Source organism: Camelina sativa, chromosome 7 (genome assembly GCF_000633955.1).
Source record: "Camelina sativa cultivar DH55 chromosome 7, Cs, whole genome shotgun sequence".
Lineage (NCBI taxonomy): Eukaryota > Viridiplantae > Streptophyta > Magnoliopsida > Brassicales > Brassicaceae > Camelina > Camelina sativa.
In genome coordinates, this window is record NC_025691.1 from 24220370 (window position 1) to 24239492 (window position 19123).

A 19123-nucleotide genomic window follows, 5' to 3' on the forward strand; every position below is an offset into this window, starting at 1 on the left:
TTGGGTTTTGCTCTAAAACCGGGATGTTAACAAACCGGGAAAATCCAGATAAATTCGGTAAAAATCGGCGACCCACCTTAATTAACCGATCCACCGGATTTTGGGTTTCACTAATCAAACGATTTTAGCATTTTAATTTGAACAGATCTGTTAATTTTTCACCTTTTCTGCAAAATTTGATGAAAAACAATATTCTAGCTGGATTTGAGTTGAAGTGACGAAGAAGAGGGAAGAGAAGAGACACGTGAGAGAGAGGGTTAAATAATTAATAGGAAAGATAACAAATCATTTTTATTAATTTTATATTTATAAGAATTTTTTATTATTATTTGGTTAGATCATCCCACTAGGTCCTAGATATATATGTATAATATATACTGATATATATACAAACAATATGCTCTGTCAAATATAAACAAACAAACTAAAGTTAACAATTTTAAATATGATTTAGTTCTATGTAATTAAATTAAACGAGTGAACAATTATTAAAATTTAGAAATAGAAATTTGTTACATATATCAAAAATAAAAGAATAACATTATATTTATAAGATGTATAATATATATATAAATAATTATATATATTTAAATATTATGACCTGTGGTCGAACCGGGTTGACATAATGAACCGGTGATCCGATAGCTTTCCCGGTTTAGCATCTGGTTCGGGTTTCAAAACAGTGATTGAAATTAATGTTTTGTTTCTGTTCATGGCTCCAACGATACCAATTTGTACAAATCAGTAAAAACTCTATTCTAAAATTCAAACTCACTAGTACGATCCATGAGTCAAGATATGAAAGTTCTTAGATCTACGTTATTATTTTCCTTATTTATATAGAATAATTTATGTATGTACACTAGTTACTATTTTACGGTGTATTTAAAAATTATAACTATAAAGTTTTGGTAGTGGATCAATCCAGGATCAATCATCTAATGATAATACTATTTCGTTAAGCTAAAGCACTATTTTTTTTTTTCTACCCATCCACAGCATCATATTCAAATCTCATTTGGTATAAAACTTTAAAACCTCATTCTATAATTCGTAAAACTAACCATGGTCAGACAATGTGTATATTCTAATGGAATCAATTATAACTATTATGCCAATACTGGAAATGGTAGTCGATTATTTTATATATAATCTGTGGGTATATATCAATTATCAAGAAGGTTTTGGGAAAAGATATCATAATTATTTGATTAACTTTTTATGATTATATAAAATTGTGTTACACTAGATTTGGTTAGCTCATGGGTTGCAGAATGAAAACAAAAGAGGCAAAAAGCTGTAAGATAATTTATTATAAGATAAATTAAGTTTAAATGATAAAAGCAAAGGACACAGCCTTGCATTGCAATTATATGATGAGAATGTATCATATAATACTGGTTTTGGTAGAAATAATATTTGTTATGGGCGAAGGAATACTTAAGTAGGCAGTGACGTATGTGATTTTCGAATAACTAGTTAGTCCTAATTTCGGACTTCAAGCATTAAGCCTTTATAGTACGTGTTACAACATTTTCATTTTAATAATACATTTTTAATACGGAAATGTGGACCTTGATTAGTTAAAGACAGTAAAGTAAATGTATAATAGTTAGCAACCAATTTGTATTCGAAATTATTAGTTCTTACATTGAGTATATACAAGTACGTCAATGTTAAGCCAGTCCATAGACCAGCTCATCAAAATGTTTGTCTAGGAATCATTAGGCCGCTTTATTTCAAACAATATTTTTTTTAATTATTATTAATAATTAAGTTTCTCATTATCCCTTAATTAACTTAATGTCCTTTTCCGTTTATATCATTGTACGTGTAACATGTCAGTGTCACAACAGTTCGCAACTTTTATTTAAAACTCTTGGTAAAAATTTGAATGTGCTTAATATTTCAAATCAGGTCCTTAAAACAAGAATGGTAGTGCTTAATAATTTATATATAAACTAATACGAATTTCTATTTTTTTTTAATGAGGAAATCGTATGTGAATTTGCTTGATACCTATTACACTATAAGTTTTATGATGAACAACGAGAAAAATGAATTTACCATTCCTGGAAAGCTAGTTGGAAAGACGTGTTGGATAACGGCGAAGTGTATAATTTTGAAATTTAAAATGACTGTAAGAATAGAATATACTCAGTGTTGTAAGTTGTTATTAATGGACTAATGTGGCCGTCACGGTTAATGGGTGTGCAACGCATAATAATACTAAACGATGGAAAAATTGGTGATAGTGAAAATTTACTAACTATTTCTACCTAAAGTAACTGAAACAAATGGATCTTGATGGAATTGATCGGTCAGTCTTCTCATATTTTATTCAACGGCACAAGTATAAACCATTCACAACAAAATAATCACTTTTTGTTTTTGTTTTTGTTTCTTTTTTGAATAATGATTATGACAAATACATTTATAGTGAATTCGATACGTATAGTTAGGAAGATAGAAGTGAAATGGAAAAAGATAGTGACGAGTTCCAAGAAATCCGTACAATAAGAGAGTGCCCATAAAAAGCCATGCATATAGTCATCTTTCCAGCTTCATATCATCAACTGCAAAATTGCTCGAATTAATTTAGATGTGAACGAAGAATTATTTATATACTCTTATAATTCTATGATTGGGTGAGAAAGTTATCGAATCGTGGTTGTGGACGAAATTTTTATGAATGTATCTCCTATGATTGGGACTGTGGAATTCAATGACACCACCAATATTATCACATGAATCACACAACTAGTTGTTGAACCTTATTCTATATTCCCAATAACCTTCATTGTCAAAGCCTTTATAAAAATAATAATATATATATACTATTTGGTATGGACGTTATATGGCGGTGAGTATTTGAACCACTTGATATAAACATCAGTAACTAATCATTGGATGAAAGCTTTTGTATTTTTAGAGAATAATAATAATATATTATGTAATTATATAATGATGGACTAGTGGTTTTTATTTGGTGAAAGAGTCGTCGAGTTGGTTTAAGTGAGAGATCAATATCAGATACGAATTGTTTCTCGTTTATCATGTGATCCACGTAGATATGGATCTTTGCTTTCAGCTCATTTGAATAACTAGAGACATAGCCTATCGGTAGGCTGCACCTAATAATGTTTATTAGTATGAAACATCTAATGCTTATGTTAACACCAAAGAGTCTAAGGTAGTGGCTTAGCCAGTCATAACGATTCATCTCTCCTTCAATGGGTACAATATTATATAGAAAATGCAAAACAACGTCTCTGTTATCATTTTTTTTTTCTCTCATGCATTTTAATTAGAGAAGTTCGTTACTTTATGGGTCCAGATTAAAAATTCTTCCCTTAATTTTCAAAGAGAGATTCATTAACTCAAAGTCATAGAGAGGTGATTGCATGGTACACGTTGGGTTTGAAGTCGTAACGAAATAATTGTTTTTAAGAGATTGGTCATGAATCATGATTGCATTATATATTCACTCTTGGCTTTTGGGGCAGTTAGGCACATGACATGACTGCAAGTAGAAACACTACGGGTGGTTGTGTAATATAAATATATAATGGCCGAATCGTTAAACAATATCATTTGGAATCAGATGTATATAACTGGTAGAGTATATACCTTTTGTTTATGTCACTCTCAGAATAACATAACTAATAATTAGTTAAAGGATGGCATGCAGAATGATCCTGCAATATCCGTCATACTCTATCCAAGGCCTAATTATTGTCGTCTATTCGTAATGTTTCGAGATTTTCCTACTACAAGGTTTAGAAGAACAAGTGAAGTAAACTTACCAAAGTAAACCCCTTGGACATATGTCAATGATTGGGTCGTCACCAGTCACCATCAAGAATCGTTCTTGATCAAGACGTAGGAGTTAAGTACAAAATCATTAATTAACTCTAACTGACAAATCCATACTGACTTGATGATATAACAAAAACATGAAGATATTTTACAATATCTAAACGATCTCATGTATCAAGATAACGGGAAGATCTTGAGGGTGGTCAATCCTTAAATTATTTGATATATGATACAATATTAAACATCAAACAAACCTACAAATCGAAGAAGAAGCCATAACTTTGTTAATACACATGTGGAAAAAAACATCTCTTGCGTTTCCATTTCTTGTACTTGGGTTCAATGGGCCTATTTCATATGGATCACAATCAATTTGGGCTGCAGCTCAACAACAAGAAACGAAACAACAAAAACAGTAAGATTAACAACAACAAAGAATGGACCAATAAGAATCGATGACGAGGATCGCCACGTAAGTTTAATAAAATCTGGACCGTCGAAGATTGTCATTAATCGTACGTCTATCATCAAACTAGTCCCAAAATTACCCGACCTAATTTCACCTTTACCCTCACTATATAAATATTTCATCTCCACCCAAAGTTCAAAAACACAACTCAAAGACTTGCGATTCCCCTCTCTCTCTCTCTCTCTCTCTCTCTCTCTCTCTCTCTGAATTCATCGTTCTCAGATCTTTTTAGTTGAAGAAGGAAGGAAGCTCATCATGGCTCGTACGAAGCAAACCGCGAGAAAATCACATGGAGGAAAAGCTCCGAGGAAGCAGCTCGCCACCAAGGTTCGAAATGTAATTTGAGTTATGTTTTTGTATTGGGTTTTACATTTGGGCTTTTGTATTTTGCTTGTTGGGCTCCGTAGGCTCCTTTTGTTTTAAAATTATTAGATGTTTTTGAAATTTCTTTTAGTTAGAAAATATAAGACGTTTCTATTAATTAATTCATATCCCCCCCCAAAAGAATGAATAACTTTATTTAATTGATTTAATTGATTGTTTTTGGGAAATAATATAATTTATTTTTAAATATCTTTTCGATTAAAAGTTTATATATTCTTTAAAATTTTCATGGTAAACCTCGGAGAAAATATAATTAAAAGAATTTTCGACAAAAAAAAAAGGTGTAATTTGAGTTTTTTTTTTTGAAAAATCTTTTTTTCTTGTCTAGTGGTGATTCTTTTACACTCTTTAGATAAGTAGAGAAATCCAAACCAAAATCAGTAATAATCCGAGTGGGAAAACAGATTATTCATGCCATTTAAAGCGTATGTAATAACGAACTATAATTAAAAATCAGAATGAAAAGATGTATACTTTGGTCATCCAACTTCATCGTGATGACTCTTTTAACAATTCGACCATGTGAATTTTCTTCTCTTATTTTACATTTAATTTCTACCAATTCATTTATTTTTTCCAGCCTACGACTTTATTAATTTTACATTTATTACTAATAAGAATGGAACAAAATATTTTTGGATCTTAGGTCCATCACTTCTTGTTTTGTCTATTTGGGATGTTGTTTTCCTCTCGTACACAACAATGAAAATTGGTATAAGTGGAAGACGATATGAATTTTACTAAAAATGTAAGTGGTGGGATGTTTTGTGATTGGTGTAAATGGCGTAGATATAGTTTACACAATAGCGAGAGAGTGACATAAGTGGAAGACGTGCAAGACAGTAAGAATTTTAGTTGGATCATATGACGTAACTCACTACGTAGTTTTTTTTTGTCTTTTAGAATCTGTTGCCTCTCTAGTTCTGGTCTCGCAAATCTCTGTACACACGACGTTCCTTTTTTGGGTTTTCCAACTTATTTAATCACACATTCTTGTGTATCTTTTTTATTATTCCTACATATATCCGCAAAGAATAAGTCTAGCATCGTTCTCTTTGCCCACGTCCTCGTTATTCCCCTTTATTCTTAGCGTAATTAACAACTTAAATTAGATATTTAGTATTCCTTTGAAAGTTGAAACCATTAAACTTTCTCACGTAGCTATAAAGTATCCTAGATAACATGAAAACTTCACCGACTCAAAATAATATCAAAGTATCTGATTCCTTTTTTGTAATTGCATCATTATAATAACATACAATTCCAAGAAATAAATATATAATAAGGTCTTAAATCTTAATTAAATAGTAGTCATAAAAATAAAAAATAAAATCACCCAATTTTGTGGGTTTAATAAAAATCACACATATATTAGGGAATGACCAATGTTGATGGTCACGTTCACTGTAAACGTACCCAAACACCTTCACTTGGTATATTTTGGTTCACCACGAAAACCATGTAATAACCGGGCGGTGCAAGATTCACAGAGCTCGGAGTCCTGACACTAACTTCATAAATCCTGCTCAAACCAATCCTCAAAAACAAGACATGATCAAGAACCAAAAGCCTCTGACTCATCGAGAAGGAATGTGTATTAAACGATGGATACACCATAGTGACTTTAACCGGAGTCTTCATTCTTCCCTGTACAGTAAACCTCAGCCTCAAGATTTGACCGTAATTGATCGTTGTCTGTGGCATAGGATCCATGATCACCGGACGAAGACTCGAGTACTTAGATTCCAAATACGACGGCGAAAAAGCCTCTAAACTCAGCTCCGTCGGGAAAAGCACACCGGTGAAATTGTAATACGCGTGTGGGTTGCTCCCTCCGACGATAACTCTCCCGTCACGAAGCAACGTCGCAGTTGAATGGTACATCCGAGGGATAGCGTTTGCGTTCTGAGGTTCGAATCTTGAACCGACCGGTCTATCGGGATAATAAATATCAGGATTAAAAACCGGTTCACGACCAAGCTCCCAAGCAGCTGTCCCTGAAGAACCACCGTTAATTAACAGAACATGTCCGTCAGGTAAAAGCGTCATGTCTCCCATAACTCTAGCTCTCGGCATCTTCTCAACTGCCCATTGAGGATTCGGGTCGTTGATATTGATTCTCGCACACGTGTCAAGAGCTTTAATAAAAGTCTTGCTTTTAAAAGCGAAGATGTACGAACCTTTCGGTGCACCTCCGCACACTAGAACCTCTAACACAAGGTTCTTGATCGGCAAGAGAACGGCTGAGCCAGTGCTAGGGTAGCTTCTCGGATCGCCTCCAGGGATCTCCGGATAAGTTTTGACGACAGTGTTTGTGGCGTAATTGAGCAATATAGCTCTGTTGTTTGCGAATATAAACAAGTTACCATCGGTGTTAAGGAACACGTAAGGGTAAAGATTGTTTTCTTGTCCAGGATCAGTGGTTTGGGTCAAGAACGGTAAGGCGTAGAGATTTGGAGCGTTTGTTTTTGGGAAAAACTCGTAGTTGAACTGATCTCGACCACCGATTATGATCTGACGACCGTCGGGGAGAACATGGTTCGAAGCGTACCATCTGGCTGCAGCTAGTCCGTTATCTACTTCTGTCCAGTCGCAAGAATCGTCGTCGCAAGGGGCGAATAGTCTAGTTTTAAGTTCTCCGTCTCTACTTCCTCCGGTTTGGAGGAGAGTGCCGTCGGGTGTGACTCCGCCTGAGGAGCACCAAGTGTTGGATTGGACGGTTAAGGGACGGATACTGTTTAACGCGACGTTGTACTCTACCGAGTGCGCGGTGCAGTCTGTTTTGGAGATGGCGTCGTTGGGGCTTTGTCGGCAGGCTCCGTGAGGGAGAGAGATGTTGGAAGGACCAAAGTTGGTTCGGTCGTACATTATGACACGGTCGTTGTGGAGGAGCTGAGAGTGCATTGCTGAGATTCCGACGTTCGGTAAGAGAAGCTTCCATGTTCCTCCGGCTCCCGATGTCAAGTGGCATGAGAGGAGAAAGAAGAGAGCCAAGTATCGGAGATAATTGACGTCGGTGAAGTTTCGGATTGTAGCTTTTGCAGCCATATTTGTTTCTTCTGTTGGTTGTATTGAGTTATGTCACGGGTTGTTTTTTTTCTTCTAATTTGTGTGGTACATGTATAAATTGTCCATGAGCTCTCTACTTAATATATATATGTTTGGAGGAAAAAAACAAATATTAATGTAAACATAACTTAATAAAGTATGGTAGAAACTAGAAACTGTACAATTATTCTTAGATTATCATGCCATATTCCCCGTTTTTAGCTTATAGTCTTAGTCTATAATGAAAATTGCAATAAGTTTACTTAAATAAAAAATTACCTATTTTGTAATATGAACATAACAATAAGTAAATAAACCTTTTTCGGTTTTAACAAGTCACACACGTATTTAAGTTAATTTGTGTCAAAGCCTCAATGGTGATATTTTGTCATGTTTACTTAAATGAAATTATTATTTTATAATAGCAACACAAAAATAAGTAAGCAAACCTTTTTCGGTTTAACAAGTCACATACATATTTTTAATTGGTTTCAAAACTTCAATGGTGATATTTTGCCATATTTCATTCATTACTTTGTGTTATTAATATTTTCCAATATTTCAATACTGGAAAGTTAGTATTTAATTAAAAGTTGACTAACATTAAAAATCTGCGAAAATTTTTCCACCGCTCAAACTTACACCTAGGTCAAATCTTCCATTTTGTAATTAAATAAAGCCGCGTGTGATAAAATAAAACTGAATTCACTGAAATTAAAAAGCATAATTAATGCTCTGCCTCTTACTAGCAATTTTTTTAAAACCCTTTCAGTTTTGAATCAAAGTTAAAAAAAAAAACAGCATCGAACTGTTTAAACCTATTTCAGTTTTTTTTTTAAGATATGTAAATGTAAAATTGGAATAGTTGGGTCGGCAGGATTGGGTTATCCCCAACGTTATAAAAAGGTTTCTTCTCTGATTTTAATTCCATGCAACATTTGTATAACTATATATGAAGCCATATAAAGATTCCACATCAAATATACTAACTGCGGAAGGAATATTTTTATTTAGATGATTGTAGTATATGTATATATTTTTTTTGAATATAATGCTAAATTATATTCAAAGTAAAATACGTACTTACAACTGGTGCATCGTTTATCTGAGAGTCTTAAACAGAGTTCAAAAAAAATTGAGATCAATATCTAGTATATGTATATCTAGAATTCACATCCATCAGTCTTAGTTTGTCTTCCCGATTATGCAAATAGTTAAGACTTAAAAGCCTTTTAGTAAACAGTGATCTCAACTCATGTAAAACAAATACGGTTAATTAATACTTCTATTTCTTTCGGTTGGGTCAATGCCATTTTGGGGTACAATTAATTAGAATTATCAAGACGTGGTACCAACCTGAGATGAACTAAATATTAAATGTTAATTTGTCGTCGAAGGAACAATTTCTATGATTGATTATTAACATTATACGTGAGGGGTTGAATTTATAATTCTATGTCAACACCAAACATTCCAATGATTAACAAAACATATAATAATTAAGCAATTCAGTCAATATTCCCAGGTGTAATTTCTTTGATATATTTGAACGTTTTAACTCCACCGTGGTCACTAAACACAATTCACTGAATCTTTTTAATATACACAGTTTCTATACACAGATAACAAAATATGACAAAGAAATGCGTTGGGCGTGTTAAAAAATAAAAAGTGTCCCTTTATTAATTGCAACTATAAAACCCGTGTTTATAATTAAAATTTGATATGGAAAGAAGATTTTTATTCTGTCACGTTGGTCCAACTGTCTTTCCAGATAAATATTCAAAGCTGCAAAGAAGAGTTTTATAATGATCAAAGATCACCAAAATGTATCTCGGAATAAATCGTCGACAAAAGAAAAAAAATTTAAAATAGTTTTCAACTCATTTGACCATTTATGCCCAAGAGCCGTTTAAATATATGTCATTTTTTTTTTCATATTAACTGTAAAGATATTAAGAATCTCTCCACTGGTATTACAGTTTATGTTTGCGCGTGTGCATATATGTATCGAAGCGTAGTGTTAACGTAACAGGTTTACATGTCACAGGACTCACAGCTTTATTCTTTTATGAGCATTTGAAAATCACTTTTTCATCTATAAACAAATTAAATGGTTCTTTATTTAGTTTTAAATTGGTAAATATTACTTAATTTAATAATGTTTTCATTTTCCTAAGAACAAAATTTTTAATGTTGACAAATGACGATCGTGATTGAGAGTCGGAGGAAGAATTAAAGATCAAATGATGACAAAAAGGTTAGATCAAAGAAATAGAAAATATAGATATCATAGTAATTAATTAGAGAAAGCCAAACATAGATAAACATTTTTTTTTGAATTACTACGAGGTTTTGGACCTAGATCCATATATCTACTCAGAGATCAAAACATTTTATATGGTCTCTTTTCAAGGACCGTCCCTCAAACCGGCGACTTTTAAATTTTGCCAGAGAATGTTTACCAATTGAGCTATCGATCCTTGGCATAGATAAACATTTCATTCAAGAAAGTTGACGAAACACACAATTATGTTTAAGATACATTACTAGTTTGTTGTCAAACTTGGCTAAGAGTGATTTAGGCAGAGAGACGAGGAGAGAATGCGCGAAAGGTATGAAACAAAAAGAATAATAAAGATTTGGCAATTCTGTCACATTCATAACTCAAAAGCCGGCCACATTTTTTTTTCCTCTTTTTTCTCTTTTTTCTTGTACTCTAATTGATATGAGCTGTAATATATATGATGTATTATTTTTATATTTTAATATACAAAATAATATTTGTTATCGTATAATGTATTGATAGCCATACTATGTGTTGTGACTTGCGAATCTGTCCAAATAGTATCTTTTAGGGGATGCATTCGTTTTATGGCATAACATATTACATAGCAAAGAAATCCACGAAAGATTTTTATAAATTAAGAAGACAGACAGGATTATATTACAATGATTGACCCACCGTTGACAATTACATTTCTCATTTCATGAAACTGTGAATTCAAGCGTCGTACATATGTTGACTCTCACTGTTCATTGCTCTATAGTTTTCTTATTATTATTTTATTTTTAGACCTAATTGTAACTGATCAGTTTCATTAAACGAATGTCGATATTACGAAATCTAATGATTTAATGTCACAGTTCCATGTATCAAACTCTTTGCAAGCTGATTTTTTTGTTTCTTTCTTTTTTGTTTTCATCACAACGACAAAAAATACCATCTTAGACCGCCTGATCATTCTTAACGTTACTATTTGTTGGGCCTCTCATCGTAGCCCAATAAAGCAATTTAATATTATTAATAGCATCGCCATAAGGCCCAAAACAAAGAGAACCACTTTGGGTTTTTTTTTAACAGCGGTTAGTTAATATAGTTTTTTACTCCCGTAAAAAAGTCTCTCTCTCTCTCTCTCTCTCTCTTACTCTCTCTTACTCTCTCTTACAATTTACAAAACAATAATTTTGTGAAGAGATCTCATCGGAGCCACAACACAATCATCTATCATCGAAACGAAGAAGAGCCATGACTTCAGGTTTCAGTGGCGATGAAACAGCTCCTTTCTTCGGATTCCTCGGCGCCGCCGCAGCTCTCGTTTTCTCCTGTAAAACCAATCAGATCCCTCTCTTTTGTCAATTTCTCACCAATGGTTTTGATTTCGATCCGATCCGATTGGATGTTGTTTTTTCCAGGTATGGGAGCAGCGTACGGGACGGCAAAGAGCGGGGTCGGAGTTGCGTCGATGGGAGTGATGAGACCTGAACTTGTTATGAAATCGATTGTTCCTGTGGTTATGGCTGGTGTGTTAGGTATCTATGGTCTGATCATCGCCGTCATCATCAGTACTGGGATTAACCCCAAGGCCAAGTCTTATTACCTTTTCGATGGCTATGCTCATCTCTCTTCTGGGCTTGCTTGTGGTCTTGCTGGTCTATCCGCTGGTATGGCCATTGGTATTGTTGGCGATGCTGGTGTTAGGTAACAACAACAGATCTTAAACTGTTCAATTTCAGCAATTGATGGATTGATTTGTTTAGATTAGCCTTAGGAGGCAGTGTTTGCTTTCTTTTGGTGTTTGTTGTTTTTACATCATTGAATAGGAAGGATGATTGAAGTTCGTTTGAACTCTTGTTCCATGATCAGAATTCAACTTTTTTTCTATTGGTGCTTTCGATTAAACTGAACGGAAGAAAATATCTTTGGTTGATTGTTTAGTTAGGAACGCATTTTTGTATATTTGTAAGACAGCTCTTATAGAGTAGAATTAGAGAGACTTAGAGATAAAAGGAAACAAGGAAACATATGTTGACCATTTGGCTAGTGAAAACATTTCTCCAAGATAGTTAGAGTTCCTTCTTGATTGTAATCCTGATTCAAAGATTAGAGATAAAAGGAAACATATTTTGACCATTTGGTTAGTGAAAAAAAAAAGCTTTTTGGCTCTAAGCAGAGTTAGGAGAGTGCTTCAACATTTCTCCAAGATAGAGTTCCTTCTTGATTCAAAGATTAGAAATACCTTTTTGTTACTTGTTTCATATCAAAACTCATCCCAGAGAAAGTTCTTTATTGATCTGCTGATTCTGCTCTCATTAAGTTGTTTGACATGAGATGTGATGTTAGTTCAGAGCTGCCTGGATTGAATCTTTGAAGCATTACCGTTAGTATCAACAGAACACTAATTAATAGTAGTATCAACAGAACACAGGCGCTGTTGCTTCATATTCGTTCAGGAATCTGTTTTGTTAATCTCATTGCATGTTATATGTTTTGCAGAGCGAATGCGCAACAACCAAAGCTCTTTGTGGGAATGATCCTGATTCTCATCTTTGCGGAAGCGCTTGCACTGTATGGTCTCATTGTTGGTATCATCCTCTCATCTCGAGCTGGTCAGTCTAGAGCTGAGTGAAAGCAGCGGAGACTTATTATTATTATCATCATCTCTGATGTGATAAGTTTTATGTAATGTTTCGCTTCTCCTTTTTGTGTGCATCTGAGGTCGTCGGTTATAATATTGGAAACAAACTTGTGTGAAATCAGTTGACGTTGTACCAAAATCATTCATTTTTTCATTTGCATCACGAAGTAACTGACTATCACTACTATATATTTACTGATTTACATATACAATATGTGTTAGTTTCCCTCTGAAAACTATTCAGCAATGATTATGTAGTAGCCAATAACTCTAATAATCGGTATATGTTGTTCTGAGTGTGAGATTTATAAACTCTGTTACATGAAATCTTCACATGACCCAAGTAGAATATTCGATTTTATTTTCAATAAATGAACACAGCACTGAAGGAATGACCGTTTTCACAGTAAATAAGTATCGTACCATTCGCGCTTCAATCTTCATACAAGAAATTAACTATGGTGTGTAAAATAATGGCAGTGGTAGGGTTCATGAGAGCATGACAACCACACAAGCACAGTCAAAATAGTCATGACTCGTTATAAAGACAGCAGCAAAGTGAGAGGGCGATATGACACATTTAACAATCCGATGAGTCGTTGTCCACACAGCAACAACATTCATTAAACTCTCTCACACAAACTTACAACTCCCTCTGCATTTATTCTCCTTCCCTTCTTGATTACACCAATCCCTTCTTCACGACTACCATTCTTGTTTTAATTATCTTCATGAACAACGTATTTTCGAAAATGTCATGGAAAATTAAATATTTAATACATAAAAAGTTTTTTTTTTTTTTCTTTTGACATAAAAGTTTATACTACTTCCTAAAGTTTATTCCTTAGGGTTTTATAAAAGGAATCCAAAGACTATAGTAAGGCGGAGTTATCCATTGATATATACACCTACAAAACATTATAAATTAAATAATTGAAAGAGAAGTAATAGTATATGATGAGTAAAAAAGCCAAAAAAAAAAGTACAAGGACACAGGCTATAAAACAGTATAAAATCCGACGTGGCTTGGGGTTTCAGACAAGGCTCTCTGCTTAAAAAGCTTTTCGTCCTCTGACGGCTTAACTTCACTATTCCCCAAACACAAACACAAGAATCCAAGCAACGGCTACTTTCATCTCCCTAGGGAGACAACCACGTGTCACACACCCACTTGTCCAAATGTATTTGGCGGGAACTAAAACAGAACGAAGACAATGTTGAGAAGGACAGAACCCCACATCTACCCTCTCAACCCACTGACCAAATCACGGAAGACTGTCTGAAGAATACACGCAATGCTTACCAAACGGCGCCATATGGTCATACTATTATCTTTTTTTTGGGGCAAAATTATACTATATCTTGTTACTAATTTTGTATTGTTATAATTTTCAGGAACATGAATTTTTTATTGAACGAGAATTCCGGGAAAAAAACTGTTCGATAGTAACACAATAGATGACACATTGAACTGATTCGTCGTGGAATATTCAATAGCTTTGACGACTTAAAATCAGATTGTGGTACCCGTGACAAGTACAACACAAGAAAAGTCACGGATCAATAAAAGTCAACAATAAAAAGAAAATGAATTATCCACAAAGGAAAAAAGAAAAAGAAATAGAATGATTAGAAAAAGAAAGCGACTTCAAGATGCGGCGGTGGCGGCTGGAGAAGTAGGATCGGCGGACAAGGAAATCGCCGGACCGACTCTACACCCTTCAAGCATGAACACAACATCAGCCATTGACGGACGATCAACGACGTCTCCTCCGGTACACAACAACCCAACTTTGATCCCTAACAAGAACTCTTCCCACTCCGAACTTTCCGGGTCAAGCTCCAACAAACCCGGTTCAAGCAACTCAACGATCTGACCCTTTTGTAACTGTCTCTTCACCCATTTCACTATATCTTCATCCTCCGTGAACATCACTGCTTTTTTCCCCGTTAAGATCTCTAGCAACACGATCCCGAAGCTGTATACGTCGCTCCCTTTACTTGCTTCCCCCGTTAATGATGCTTCGGGTGCAATGTAGCCTAAAGACCCGACTGGAGTGGATGAGGTGGACGGTTCTTCAGCCGGGGTCAATGCAGTCAACTTATCTAACCCAAACTCTGACAAATGAGCTTCGAAATCTGCATCGAAGAGTACGTTTTGCGGTTTTAGATCGCCGTGAATGATTGTTAAAGAATGCAAGAAGGAGAGTCCTCTAGCGATTCCAAGAGCGATGAGATGACGCATCGGCCAGTTCAAGACATGTCCGTCTTGGTGTGATGCTTCTTGCAAAAGCGTGGAGAGGTTTCCGTTGGGCATGTAGTCGTAAACAAGTAGTCTTAGATCAGGCGGTCCGCAGTAATATCCTCTCAAGACCGTGATGTTCTTGTGCTTCACTCTACCTAAAGCCTCGGCTTGGTTACGGAACGTTGCGTCAGTTATCGAAGCACCATCCATGAGTCTCCGAACCGATAGAACCATCCCGTCTCTAAACGTTGCCTTGAAAACTAACCCGTACCTTCCTCGACTCAATACGTTTTCTTCGTCGAATTGTCTCGTGGCTTCTAAAGTTTCAGCTAATGTGATCTTGTTGTTGAACATCACAAGTTTAGGTCCACCATTGTTGTCTTCACCTCTTGTCCCACCAGAACTAGCCCGGGACGTACGTGATGGGGTCCCTTTCTTGTCCCGAGTCAAACCCAATCTTAGTTTGTTCCTCCATCTCCATAAACTGAAAACATAACCACAACAACAGAGTAACAACAACAAAGCCCCAGCCACTGCTAATGTCACCAGTAGGATTAGCTTTCTTCTTCTTCGTCGTCTAACGTTTGGACATTCTATACCGAGCGGTTTACCACAAAGTCTCGGGTTATTAACAAAGCCGGACGGATTAGGAAAACGCACAGCTAGAGCTGTTGGAATCTCCCCTTGTAAGCTGTTTCTTGATACGTTGAAGTAGCTCAGAGACTGAAGTCGAGAAAGACTTGACGGTATAGTGGAGTTCAATCTGTTGGAAGAAAGATCCAACGCGGTTAGGTTCACCAATCTTGATAAAGATTCCGGTATTCGACCCGATAGAGAATTCGAATTAAGCAGGAGAGACTCTAGAGACGAATCTTTAGAAACCTGATCAGGAACACTCCCTGTTAAACTGTTGTGACCCAAATCAAGCTTCTTCAAACGAGACAATGTAGAAACGTAAACCGGAATGTGACCCGTTAACCGGTTCCAACCGAGTTCAAGAACCTCAAGACTGGAACAATTCCCAACCTCAGGCGGGATTGAACCAGAGATCCGATTGTGAGACAGGGAAAGCACTTGTAACGACTTGAGAAACCCATAGGTGGAAGGGATACGTCCGGTGAATGAATTGGAACTGAGATTTAAGTACTTAAGACTAACCAAGCTGCTAAAACCTTCCGGTACGACGCCGTCTAACCCGTTGTTTCCAAGAGCAACCACTTGAAGATCGGGTAAACCAAAGAGCTCGACTGGTAACTGACCGGAGAGTCTCTGTTTACTTAAATCCAAAACCCGAAGCTTCATTAACCCGCTAACGCTAACCGGAATCCGACCCGTTAACCCGCATCCACTTAGGTTTAAAACACTCAAGCTCTTTAAGTCACCCACATTGGCCGGAATGTCACCGGAAAATCTATTGAAGCTGAGATTAAGAACGCTAAGGTTAGCCAGCTTCGTTATCTCCGACGGTATTGCTCCGGTAAGATGATTCTCGTTGAGACTCAACGTCTCGAGTCCGTGTAACGTAAGAAGATCCGACGGAATCCGACCCGAGAACCCGTTTCTTCCGAGAGATACCGTTGTCAGGCTCCGTAACTGACTCAAAAAACCCGGAATCTGACCCGAGAACTTGTTCCCTTCGAAATCAACGACACGCAACGATCTGCAGTTTCCGAGACTCGTCGGGATTTCACCAACGAACGAATTGTTAGCTACTCTCAGCTCCTGAAGCGCCGCGAAGCTCCCAATTTGACCCGGAATACCGCCGGAGAAACCGTTTCTAGATAAATCCAAAACGATTAAAGAGGTCAAATCAGTCAACCACGCGGGAAAATCGCCATAAATGCGATTCTCGTGAACGTCGAGGATCTCTAAATTAGGGTTCACGCAAGACGGCGGCTTAGCTATCCCCGTGAAGTTATTAACTCCTAATTGAATGATCCGCATGGACGAATTGTAACCGTAATAGCCACATACAAGACTCGCCGGTACTGTTCCGGTTAATGAATTCTCCGATAATGAAATCACCTGGAGGCTTGGGATCTTCCCGAGAGTCGCCGGGATTAAACCGGTGAGGGAGTTTCCGGTTACGCTGAAGTGTATAAGCGACGAACAGTTTGATAATGCAGATGGTATTGTGCCTTGTAACAAGTTTGAGTCTAGCCATAGATACTCTAGGTATTGTAGTTGTCCCAATGTCGCCGGGATCTCACTGGAGAAAAGGTTGTACGAGAGGTTGATGAGCTGGAGAGATGATTTCGCCGTGAAATTCGCCGGAATCTTGCCGGAGATTTCGTTGGAAGACAAATCGACGTAACGGAGACTCTTCGAGACCGTGACGCCGGAGATGTTTCCGGTGAGTGAGTTGTGAGCAGCGTTGAGGACTTGGAGGTTCCTGAGATTCAATATCTCCGGCGGGAAATCGCCGGAGAATGAGTTGTAGTGAAGGTAAAGCGCTCTAAGGAAGACGCAGCGGGAGAGAGAGGAAGGAACGGCGCCGTTTATGTCGTTTGAGTGAAGACTGAGTTTACGGAGCTGAGTCAACTCACCGAGTCGAGGACTGAGGTGGCCTGAAAGGCGGAGACGTGGGAGACGAAGCTCTCGTACACGGCCGGAGAAGCAGGAAACGCCGTGCCAGTCGCATGGAGCTGAGGGAGACGATTGGTTCCATGATTCGAGAGCGCCTAGAGGGTCGTGGAGTGAGAGTTTGAACGATGTGAGTGCTTGTATCTCTGATGAGACGGCGGATGTGTGGTGGAATCTTGAGAAGAAGACGGTGGAGAAGAAGGTTAAGTGAAGGAAGAAAATGACCGTTGCGGCCATTAGAGAGGAGAAAGGAAAGATCCTTTTTTTTTTCTGCAGATATGATTTTTAGTTGTTTCGTTCTAATAATATAAGAGAGGAGCGTAGTAGGGAGGGAGACTGTAACGACATCGTTTATGGATTCCACTATATGGAACTCTTGGGATTATGTGAATTTTTTGGTGTTCCCCAAAAAGCTAGTTATATAAAGAAATGAAATGTTTTTGTTGTACTTTAAACAAAACGATACACATTTGTATCGATTGATAGAAAAATCTTACCTACACTATATCTATGATAAAACAGAACCGAGATAAAGGTGCTAGTAAAAGAGATCTTGTCCTACATTTAGATTAGTCCTGACCTCAGGGTACTGTCTAATTCTCTCGAACTCACGTTTAAGCAAAGACACCGGCTTATACTTAACTGAATTGGGAGTATATGTGATAAACTATAAGAGATAATCTCACCAAGCATTAGACATATTGTCAAAAGTATAAGCATTATGACTTATAGGTGGGTATGGTTTTTGTGTTCGTATACATGTGCGTGTATGACACAATTATCTGCATTATGTTTGTAGCTACCAATGTTGTGACAAATGTTACGACCAACTCTGCATCTCTCACGGCCAGTTAAATCACAAACTACCAAATAGTACATTTTCTCACCAAGGTTGCATTATTTTTAACTTATTGAACATTTATGTACTACATTATAAATGATTAGATTATGAATTTTTTAGTTTCATTTTTCAAAGCTTGTCTTTAAAAAAAAACCGAGAAGCATTGATTCAATTTTTTTTTCTTTTTCTTTTCTTTCAGTTAATTAGGTTCTTGGTTCACCTACGGTTTCCCCAAACCCAAAGAGGCCTGCCTTTGTAGTTGTAAAACAAAACTAATGTTTTTTTTTGCCTTTTCCGTTAATAAAAACCACTTTGTTCAGTAGTGACACTGACTATAAGAGACATGTAGATAATGTTGACAAATTGAACAACCAAAAAAAACAAGAATGTAGACAAATAGATTGTTAGAAAAATGTATTTAATTATGCCACTGATTTCACAAAGATAATTTAAGATAAAATGATATTTCAATCCAAGAATCATAATTTCTGACGTAATAGGTGGACCACAAGAACAAGACATAATGCCGAAAGAGACTAGTTTAATCAAGTACACGAGTTTGTGTGGACTAATTGTAGTCAACCTTTGTTAAGTATTTGTAAGTTTTACCAACAGCTTTATCACAAATCTGTTGTAGTCTAGCTGCTCAGAATACTCGGCTCTCACCCGAGAGAACCGGGTTCGAGACCCGGCAACGGAGATCTTTTTTTTTTGTTTTGCCGTGTTCAACATAATTGGGCTTGTTGAGTTGAGTTTTCTTAGGAAATATAAAAGCCCCAAATCATATGCTCTTTTTTTCCGGTTAAGGACGAAAC

The 19123-nt window shown here is 36.4% G+C and overlaps 3 protein-coding genes across 4 annotated transcripts; 1 reads left to right on the forward strand and 2 right to left on the reverse strand.

The window, feature by feature from the left end:
• On the reverse strand, positions 5863 to 7822 carry LOC104702306 (aldehyde oxidase GLOX-like). Of its 2 annotated transcripts, XM_010418149.2 has the most exons (2): positions 6853 to 7822; positions 5863 to 6756 (listed from the first exon to the last, which is right to left on the reverse strand). In XM_010418149.2, exons 1-2 carry the CDS (start codon positions 7718 to 7720, stop codon positions 6074 to 6076), a joined length of 1551 nt encoding a protein of 516 aa, XP_010416451.1. In that variant the 5' UTR covers positions 7721 to 7822; the 3' UTR covers positions 5863 to 6073. The 2 variants fall into 2 exon arrangements, with proteins under 2 accessions (XP_010416451.1, XP_010416450.1); XM_010418148.2 differs by having other exon boundaries at positions 5863 to 7822.
• Positions 11157 to 12828, forward strand: LOC104702307 (V-type proton ATPase subunit c4). The gene is made up of 3 exons (XM_010418150.2): positions 11157 to 11328; positions 11417 to 11702; positions 12498 to 12828. Exons 1-3 carry the CDS (start codon positions 11250 to 11252, stop codon positions 12628 to 12630), a joined length of 498 nt encoding a protein of 165 aa, XP_010416452.1. The 5' UTR covers positions 11157 to 11249; the 3' UTR covers positions 12631 to 12828.
• Positions 14115 to 17796, reverse strand: LOC104702308 (probable LRR receptor-like serine/threonine-protein kinase At4g36180). Its single transcript, XM_010418151.2, has one exon. It carries the CDS (start codon positions 17702 to 17704, stop codon positions 14288 to 14290), a length of 3417 nt encoding a protein of 1138 aa, XP_010416453.1. The 5' UTR covers positions 17705 to 17796; the 3' UTR covers positions 14115 to 14287.

Bases quoted from the DNA above. Each gene is read 5' to 3' on its own strand.
- LOC104702306 (XM_010418148.2), bottom strand. From the start codon at position 7,720: ATGGCTGCAAAAGCTACAATCCGAAACTTCACCGACGTCAATTATCTC.
- LOC104702307 (XM_010418150.2), top strand. From the start codon at position 11,250: ATGACTTCAGGTTTCAGTGGCGATGAAACAGCTCCTTTCTTCGGATTC. The intron at 11,329-11,416 runs GTAAAACCAATC...TGTTTTTTCCAG, and splicing joins CGCAGCTCTCGTTTTCTCCT to GTATGGGAGCAGCGTACGGG. The intron at 11,703-12,497 runs GTAACAACAACA...TATGTTTTGCAG, and splicing joins GTTGGCGATGCTGGTGTTAG to AGCGAATGCGCAACAACCAA.
- LOC104702308 (XM_010418151.2), bottom strand. From the start codon at position 17,704: ATGGCCGCAACGGTCATTTTCTTCCTTCACTTAACCTTCTTCTCCACC.